Source organism: Akebia trifoliata, chromosome 13 (assembly GCF_017979445.1).
Source record: "Akebia trifoliata isolate Shusen 1 chromosome 13, ASM1797944v1, whole genome shotgun sequence".
Taxonomy (NCBI): domain Eukaryota; kingdom Viridiplantae; phylum Streptophyta; class Magnoliopsida; order Ranunculales; family Lardizabalaceae; genus Akebia; species Akebia trifoliata.
This window is the reverse complement of record NC_141387.1, coordinates 19,876,992-19,887,411: the sequence shown is the minus strand read 5'-3', so window position 1 is coordinate 19,887,411 and position 10,420 is coordinate 19,876,992. Positions and strand designations below refer to the sequence as shown.

The 10,420-nt window shown below is 39.6% G+C and overlaps 1 protein-coding gene across 1 annotated transcript; it reads left to right on the top strand.

Moving 5' to 3' along the window:
* The first annotated feature begins 1,013 nt into the window (after positions 1-1,013).
* LOC147388059 (tyrosine decarboxylase-like) lies at positions 1,014-3,080 on the top strand. The gene has a single exon (XM_086421865.1). It carries the CDS (start codon positions 1,129-1,131, stop codon positions 2,686-2,688), a length of 1,560 nt encoding a protein of 519 aa, XP_086277991.1. The 5' UTR covers positions 1,014-1,128; the 3' UTR covers positions 2,689-3,080.
* Positions 3,081-10,420: the final 7,340 nt, after the last annotated feature.

Below are 10,420 nucleotides of genomic sequence, written 5' to 3'. Positions count from 1 at the left end.
CATAATCCTGTTAGCCAAACCGAACAAATTTGGGATCCAATTAATCATGGGCTCAATTCTTAAAGCACCGAACCCAACTCATATGGAGCTGTCACCATCCACCACACCCCACTTGTGATTATCGATTTTCCTCTCTCACCAACCCAACCGCACATACCCACCAATCTCCACTACTGAAAAGCAAATTCATCATGAATCTTGTACAACTACCTCATTTGTTATTTTTTTTCACTTATCAATTAATCAAGTTTCTCAATTAGCGCATTTGATAAGAAAATCATTACACTATTGTTTTTAATGTCCATCCAACATAATTTCTGATTGTGAAAAACACACAGCATTTTCCTTTCAAATTTTGATAATACGACGTAATTTTTGGCTTAGGCCCTTTTCTCTCTCTTGTTCAGAGGAAAGAAAAGAAAATTTTCTGATCTGAACAACTTGTGACATTCAAAAACATAATCCGATGGAATGGAGTTACAGATGACACATTTATATGAATTTTAAAAAAATTCAAAAAATAATTATTTTTCACCATTGAATTTTATTTTTAAATTTGGATGCTCAATAATCATCCATTTTCAATATCTTGGATCAAACTCGAAAAAAAAAAAAAAAAAAAAAAAATCAACATTTCCTTTTTGAATACAAATATTTTCATGAAATCTAAAAGAGTGTGTTGTTGAATTGTAAATGTAATAATCAATGTGGGCACAACGAAGTTTTTTAAGATTTAAAATCTAAAATAATAAATTTGTGGGCAACGGAAAAGAGAAAAATATTTTATTTTTACAAATGTCATTTTCGCCACATGTCAAACGTTGGTTGAACCGTGAGCAAACACGTCAGCTATGGTCAAGGGCATGCGTCAAAACCGTGTCATATTATCAGCACTCCTTTCCTTTCTCATTTCCCACGTTTGCGAAAAGTTGGTGAAGTCAAAGCCTGGGCACTCGCCATCCTATATAAACCCCTCTTCAATCCCTTATTTCTCCTATCATTCCAATCTCTCTCTCTCTCTCTCTCTACCCCCACAAAACCGCTCTTCCTCATTTGAAAACCACTAACCCTCTAAGCCCTCTTCATCTCTCTCTCTCTTTCTCTCTTTCTCTCTCTCTCCATATCGAAATGGGTAGTCTTCACACTGATGACCTTGAAAACAACTCATTTTTTTCTTTAAATCCTCTAGATCCAGAGGAGTTCAGAAGGCAAGGCCACATGGTCATAGATTTCTTAGCTGATTACTATCGAGACATCGAAAAATACCCAGTTCGAAGCCAAGTTGAACCAGGTTACCTTCGTAAACGCCTACCCGAATCCGCACCATATAATCCTGAACCAATCCAAACCATTCTCCATGATGTCCAGAAGGAAATTATTCCTGGTATAACTCATTGGCAAAGTCCAAATTACTTTGCTTACTTCCCTTCAAGTGGTAGCATTGCTGGGTTCCTTGGCGAAATGCTTAGTACCGGCTTTAATGTTGTTGGTTTCAATTGGATATCTTCACCAGCTGCAACTGAGTTAGAGAGTATTGTAATGGATTGGCTTGGAAAAATGCTTAAACTTCCTACATCTTTCCTCTTCTCTGGCAATGGAGGAGGTGTATTACAAGGAACTACATGTGAGGCAATCTTGTGCACGTTAACTGCTGCAAGAGATCAAATGTTGAACAAGATTGGTAGAGAAAATATTGGAAAGTTAGTCGTTTACGGATCCGATCAAACCCATTGTGCACTCCAGAAAGCAGCACAAATTGCTGGAATTCATCCTAACAATTTTCGACCCGTTGCAACGACTAAGTCCATGGCGTTCGGGCTCTCACCTGAAGCCCTCCGATCGACAATTCTTGACGATATAGAAAATGGGCTTATTCCATTGTTTCTATGTGCCACGATTGGCACAACATCAACCACGGCTGTGGACCCAATTGGTCCACTTTGCACCATTGCAAAAGGCTTCGACGTGTGGGTGCATGTGGATGCCGCTTATGCTGGAAGTGCCTGTATATGTCCAGAATTCAGGCACTTCATTGATGGAGTAGAGAGTGCCAACTCTTTCAGTCTCAACGCACATAAGTGGTTCTTCACCACATTGGATTGTTGTTGTCTTTGGGTTAAGGACCCAAGTGCCCTGGTTAAGGCCCTGTCAACAAATCCTGAGTATTTAAGGAACAAAGCAACTGAATCAAAACAAGTGGTTGATTACAAAGACTGGCAAATAGCTCTGAGTCGTCGATTTCGATCAATGAAGCTATGGCTAGTACTTCGTAGTTACGGTGTATCAAACCTTAGAAACTTTCTTAGGAGCCATGTTAAGATGGCTAAGAACTTTGAAGGGTTGATAGCCATGGACAAGAGGTTTGAAGTTGTGGTTCCTAGGAATTTTGCTATGGTATGCTTTCGACTTCTACCACCATCGATTGTTGACAATTGTGGGGTCGATCTTGATTGTGAGGCCTCGAAGGAAGATTGTGTGAATGAGCTCAATAGTAGGCTTCTGGAGTCTCTGAATAAGTCGGGCCAGGTGTACATGTCTCATGCCATGGTTAGTGGTGTGTACATGATACGGTTCGCTGTTGGTGCAACTCTGACCGAGGAACGACATGTGAACATGGCATGGAAGGTGGTGCAGGAACATGCGACTAAAATACTCAGCACCTTTAACAGTCATCAGCTTTCCTGTTGATTTTAGAATGAAGGATTCAATTCGAATTATGGGGGAGAATGAGAGGGTGGTGAACAAAGAAATTGAGGAATAAAATAAGAAACAATGCATTTGTTCAGTTTTGTTTACTTATTTCATGAATATTATGTTAAATTTATGTATTTATATTGGATTGGAATTTATTTATTTATTTATTTTTGGTAAACTGATGGGATTTTCTATTTTTTAGAAGAGCCGTGATAATCTGACTACCCCACGTGCCATACTCAATTGATTACCTGCATGACAAGTTTGGGAACTATAGATCGACGCTCCTCGGGATACATTTTTTTATTGGAAGTGCAGCTGTGTATCCCGAGGAATGCAGATCTACGATTCTCAAACTTGTCAAGTCAGGATAGTCGATTGAGTTTGCCACGTGAGATAAATAGATTATCACGATTCTTTTCAAAAAATAATATCCAAATGAAGATAGGTCTATATAATATTACAACTGATCATATGCTTTACCAACCAACCATATGCTACTTCAATTCAAGACGCAAGTAGGGATTTTCAATGTTAATTCGTCCAAGACCGAGATGATGCCCACGTCATCTTTGGTATCATTTGTACAAACGAGACTGAGATGTCAACATTGGAATTTAATTCTTGTTCTTTTTTCTTTTGTGTATCAATTTTATTTTTTTATTATTATTATTAATTTTTTTTTTTCTAATTCACAGATCTGAAATAGGCTTTAAAAATAGTCTTGAGACTGAGATGTAACTCCAACCTTCCAAAACATCTTGCGACCCTTTAGTGGAATAAGAAAAGAGGGAAGCTTCTTCCACCCCCCGTGGATAAAGCTTTTCAACCTTCCAAAACATTTTTGGATCCCTAGAGGGCTTGGATATGTCGTCAGGGGAGTGGGCAAACCTTTGTACATGGACATTGCCATAGATGAAGGCAGTAGACTCTCTTTTGCTAGAGTTTGTGGGGGGAGGTCAAAGCAGACTCAGATCTTTCTATGTTTCTTAAAGTAAGGATTAAGGATTAACAAGAATGTTCACGCGGATGTTGTTGGAAAAAATCTGCATTTTTATCCAGATAATGTGACCAAGTAGGGATATTTGAGCTACGATTCAAGTGGGTCCCATTAGTTTTTTGAGGATGGACCACTTGGAAACTTATTCATCTCATTGAAGATAATAGTTTCATGTATTAAGTTGTCAAAAATCCATTATGGGTGAATGACAAATCGGCACCTAAGAACCCCTATTAGTCATGGTTTGTTGTATGTGGTTTATAAGATTATTGAGCTTATAAGAGAAACTCTTTAATTCCACATCAGATAGGAATAAGAAAATTCTCTAGTTCTTATATAGAACTTCTTATATCACTTAAGTGTATATGAGAGAGAGACTTGGATAAGCCCACGCACGCGCATAAGGGGCCCATGGGCTCAAGAAGGATTTGATCCATTGGTCCAAAATATCCTTAATGCGTGTGCGAGCACACGATGCGCTCGCAGGGGGGGTGCAAATTTCGTCAATTTGGCTTCACGACGGGCCCCTTTTGCTAATTTTCGTGTTGGGCTTGGGCTGGGCTTAATTCCGTTTTTTCTTTTGAAGGGGCACACCCCTTACTGTCCATTAGAACACCATGGGTGCCTGTTCGGCCTGTTTAGGACACCTCCTTGATTTCTTTGGGTTGTCTCCTAAGAGACACACATGCACATGTCTTTTTCTAAGAGACACACATGCACATTCATTTTTCCAAGAGACACCTTATCTCTTAATTTTCTATAAATAGGACATCTCAACCTCAGTTTTATTCACTAAAAATTTTATGTTCTTCTTCTTTGCTGTTTAAACATGCTAGCATTCTTTTTTTCCATTTGCATTCTTTGAGAGTACAAACAGCAGCGTTCGGTTCGTTAGACGTGTAGATTGTAGTGCTGCGTCTACACGTGTGATCATTGTATCCTGGAATACAATTGTTCATTGATCCGTGTGCACCAAGTTGCGGGAACAAAATTGTCTTAAGGACATTGTGTTCAACACAAGCCTCGGTCAAACTTCAATTTGTTCATTCTCGGATATCTACCGGATTACAGATGTGAGAGTGGAGTATGACTAGTACGCCCCTACCTAGGTGCAACACCTGCTTAGCTTTCAATCACTCAGATTCCAATTGCCCGCGTTCTAGGATCTTTAAAATAGTTCTCAGTAGATAATGTTAATATGGATACAACTAATGATGCTGAGCCAGATGAAATTGTAGAAAAGAAACCCCAGCACTACTACTAGAATTACTATCATGGAAGCTTTTGACCCCAACAAGAATAACAACCATTCAATGGACCCTGCAGAAGTTGATGGGGATTTTGAGGATGAGGATATGGAATACAACACTTGTAAAGAGGAGGGATAGCGTTGTATGCTCCCAACTGTTAAGAATGTTGGAAAGGTACCCAAGGGATCTCCCACCCCAAATCTTTTTCTTAAATCCCTTTCAGGGAGTTCAACTAGAGGAGGGGTAGCTCTGGCCCCCTAGAAAAGGAAGAAAAAGAATAAAAGCAGCAATTTTTTTAATAGGTTCCGGGTACTTGGTGATAGATACCAACTCAGGTGTTGATAACAAGTTAGATATTAGGCTTGTGTCTTAAGTCAGAGTTGACAGGGATATTGACAAAGAAAATCATGTTGGTTCTAGTGGAGAAGCTAACATAAGGAGGGGGGAGGTTTCTGTTCCTGATTCCCAAGGATTGATCATTGCTGCATGGAATGTTAGGGGTCTAAATGACCCTGCTAAACACAAAGAGGTGAGGAACCTCATTATCTCTTAAATTCTTACCAACAGATTCAGCCAAGTGACGCATAAGCTTGTGAGGCTGAACCAATCAGCATTTATCAAGGAAATGAACATTTTTGAAAACATTTTCCTTGCCCAAGAGCTGATAAAATACTACCACATAAAGGAGGTAAATTCAAGGGGAGCAATTCAAGTTGACTTGAAGAAAGTGTATGATACAATTGACTAGGTAACAGTCAGAACTGCTCTAACACCCTTCAAATTCCCTCTGATTTTTACTGATTGGATATTGAAATGCATTTTGAGTGTCTCCTACACCATACCTTTCAATGGATCCTTTATTGGATGGTTCGGAGGGAAAAGAGGTCTAAGACAAGGTGATCATCTATCTCCATGCTTGTTTGTCCTCATCATGGAAATTGTAGAGGCAGAATCCGATGAAGCTTTGATAGACTCTGTCCTACTGATCTAAAGTTGTTCCTTTCTCCTCCTTGTAAGCATCTGTGTGGTACCTGCCAAGAATTCTCCGACGCTCAAGTTAGAGTTGCAGAAGAACAACAATAACCGATAAAACTCTGTTCTTCCTCAATTGGCCAAAAATTCATCTAGCCTCTGTCAATTCCTTTATTTATAGATCCTTCCTCCAAATTTGGATTTTCCCTTTTAACAGGATCCTAAAAAATCCCCTGATTACAAGAATCCTAAATGGAATTAGGATCTTTGGGATTAGGTTCACGATTCTAGGAAATTTCCTCTAAGATCTCTAGACTTGACACGTGTAAGCCAAGATTATACAACTTCCTAATATAGGTTTAAACTAATGCTACCTTGACCTACCAGCCAGATTAGATGCCTCTAGCCTGGTTTATCCTGCTACTGGGCAATGTTGGGAATGCTAACTCACATATAGTACCAATTAACCGACATGGACACTAGTACGGTTTGGATAATCAGGCAATTATTACTCTTTAAAATTAGCCCCTCTCAAGGAGATGAGAAGTCTCATTGTCTCCTTGAAACTTGTATTCTTCTTTTGGTTGACAACGGCGATCTTCTATCATTTCGTCCGTTGTTTACGAATCGACGCATTTAATGCGACGCCTTTTTAAATTTTCTTTGACAGCTAAGATGAATCGTCTCTTATCTGTAGCCGTCCATGTGTCCCACTAACATCTCCACTAAGCCCAAAGGCTACGACGGTTAGGCTGGATAGGGTTGTCCTTCCAAGCGTACATCCTCTTTTATGCTTCTCTATAAATGAAGGGCTTGCACCCTATTTTCTTCCTACTGTGCTTTTTCCTCTACCACTTCATCTCATGTGCCTTCAATGTTTTTTAAGTCTTTCTCTATGCCTTCAAAGTATTTTAAGTCTTTCAGCCATTTTTACCTAACTTGTTATAAGGTAACCTTCAATCTCTTTTTATCTTTAATTTTCTACAATTTTTATTTCTCAATGATCACCAACATGGCACAACTTTGTCAGGAACTCCTTATCCACACCTCTGTGTCTGTCAGGGTTTGCCTAAACCCTAACAACCATGACAAATGCTGCCAGGGGGAAATCATGGTTTACCGGCTAAATCAAGGCTGGCTTAAGTTTCTTTTTCTCTCCGTTCCTTAGGGAGGTTTTGAGCAAAATAAATTGGGCCCTAGGCCAGATGTCTAGCAACTTTTATCGCATGATGGAGAAGCTGGAGGAATTGGAGACATCCTCTAATAACTTCTTCTCCAAATACAACATGAAGGCCATCCCCCAACGCTTTGGGTATTACTCATTGTCCTCTCAGAGTGCAATTGTTTCCCTGGTTCCATCTCATCCAAATGTTGAAAAAATGTGATACAAGGACCCCCCTAATCATCCTTAGGAACTGGGAGTTTACCCTTGGTGTCTCTAATGAGGGATTTAGGGTTTCTCAAACCTTTAAGGGTAAGCCTTGCTTTTAGGCTTTGGGAAATTTCTTTCTTTCTAATACAAGTCAATCTAATCAAATCTTCTTGTTTTATGCAAATTCTTCTGCTCTTTCTACTGTGGAGGCTAAGGGAGAGTAGCGCAAAACTACCAAAGATAGGAGGGTAGTGGTAATAAGTCCCCGAGCGAGGGTGACCGATGGGGTGATCGAAGGAAAGCAGACCTGCCTTTTCCATTCTTCCCTACCTCTGCCACTTGCACGACGAGCTCCTATTGATTAGGCAGAGTAGATCACATAGAACACGTCATCTCCACCTATCCAACTACTTGCCCCTGTAGACACCCATGCAAAAATGCTCAAAAACAATAATAAAAATCGTATTGGGCCTTCAAAGCCCATACCTTCAAAGGTCCTATTTCCTTCTCAATAAATGGCCCAAGCCTACTTACGTGGCCCATGGACCCAAAATCACCGCCCATAGGCCTAAACCCAACTAAAATAAACCCAACCCAACCTAAGCCCATCACCCAAAGCCCAACTCATTACCCAAGCCCAACTCATTACCCAAATCCAATTCACGACCCAAACCCAATCTAACCCAGCATCTACAGCAAACCAATCACAAATTTAACAGCAAAAGAGGACACATGTCAGCAGCCCCGGCCACCGCCCTCAGCGAATCACCTACTTCCAGCACCTGGCTCGAAAAAAAATCAACCAACCACATCACTTCTCTCCAAAAATCACCTCAACCCATACCCTACTCTAATCTAACCTATCCTCATTCTCTAACACCATCAACCACCCACATCACAACCCATATCTCTTACACCCTAACCCATCATTTTCCCTTAAAACACTCCCACAAAATCACCTCAACCCATACCTCCCACCATCATCACCAAACTAACCCATACCTTTCTTTCTAATCAACCAACCATCATCAGTAATCAATTTTTCCCATCACCATATCACCTCCTCCATTTTGACACATGTCATAATCTCACTACCCCTCCCAAAAATCCAAACACCTAACCCCTTACACAACCCATTCTCCTAAATATAAACACCTCACCTCTTCAACTAACTTGATACTCATTCTCTAAACAACTCCCTTACACCCCCATTCCTCCCATCAACCATCACTCATCTAACCCCACCAAACACTCTACCCAAATGGATTTGGACAAGATCCAAACCATTTGAGTCAAAATACAACCCATCTCCCTCGTTACAAAATTACCCTCACTTCCATTCCAAATTTCATACCCTTCATCTCTAAAACCCATGCCATTATCCATTCTTCCAATCTTTCACCCCATTATACCCTTAAAATAACCCCCCAACTTCTATAAAAACCTCTCCATTCTCCCCTCACAACATCTAATGAAAAATTATGAAACACACCTCAAAAAATCACAACTCACCTCAACTCAACCCTCAACTCTCTATTCCTACTCTACTCCCTAACCACCATCAACTCTCAACTCATCTCACAACTCTCAACTCTCAACCTTCTCTCAAACAAATCAAGAAAAGAAAAGAAGACTCATCAAGGGGTACATCTTTGAAGATGAAAGAAGATCAAGATTGGATCAATGTGGGTTTGAACGAAGAACACCCCCTCTAACTTCCCTCTTCTACTCACCCCCTTCTCTACACTTTTGCACACACCACAATAGTTTAAATCACCAAAGGGCCCCTTCTTCAATAAGGGTGCCCTCAATTGTTTGAACTAACATTAAAGCCCCTCATACTTGAGGGCATACATCGACTCTTTTTTATTTTCTTTTTCTTTTTATTTTAAAAGATCGAATCCGAGGTTACCACCTATGGTGGATGGAGTAAGGTGCCTAACACCTTCCCTACTCCATAAATGGACCCCCTTACCTTGAATCAAAGGTTGGACCAAACGTACTTTATCCATATCAGAGTCATCAAATGTTAAAATGACATATTTTTCAAAAAAATACAAATTCGAGTGACCATTCACACCTATTTTTGAAATTGAATGGTAGCAACTCCAAAATCCCCCAAAGTGGAGGGATATTTTGAAATGACGAAAATCCCGTGTCCACAGCTTGACGACTCCACTGGGGACCAAGACTAATGGGTCCGACCCTCTTTCGATTCGGTCATTGCTTCTAAAAAAAAATATATATATTTTTTCGTATTAACATTTGTGCTTACCTTCTAACATTTTTTATGTCTCTTCCTTTTTATTTTTATTTTTAGATAACATTGGAGAATGTTTGTAATATTTACTTACTTCATGCTTTGTATATCTTTTTATTTTTTATTTTTTCGTTGGACAAGGAATGTAAGGATAGATACGTTTTTCAAAAAAAAAAAAAAACACGCACATGCACATACGATTCATAGCCCTATGCATAAGCCACCCCCCTCCTCGTTAAATTTCTAACCCCGGATGCCGATACTCTCTAGCCCCCGAGATCTCTATTTTGGATGGCAGGGAGGAGAACATCCACCCCATTCACCAACCTAAGACATGCACACTTCGGTGTACATCAAGGTTTGAAGAGTAGGTAGCCAAAAAACTACCTACAAACCGCATGCATCGAAGTGTAATTAATAGACAAAGGACACTAAGGCTTTCAAAAATTAATTCCGTATCCATCCCACGTGTGTATGTTGTAATTTTTAGTTTATTTTCCATTTAGCCCGAGAAAGTAAGTTCTATAGATCTTAGGATATTTTCATCTTGTTCTCTTTTATACATCCCTCTAAGTAAAAGGGGGAAATCTATTTTTTTTCTTTCATTTGCATCATAAAAAAAAAAACAAAAAGAAAAAATCTTTTTTTTGTGGCCCAAGCCAAAAAAACAGAGGCTATGTGCCTTGAAATCCAGAAATTCTAGGCCAAAACGGGATGATAACCAAAAACAAAGTGACTTTGGAAAGCCAGAAAAGGTTCTGGTCCGTATTTGAAGCACGGACTTAAGAAAAATAGTTAAGTCCGTGCTTAAAAAATGAACATGGCAAATTTTCTTAGGTCCGTGCATGAAGCACGGATCAGTGTAAAAAAAA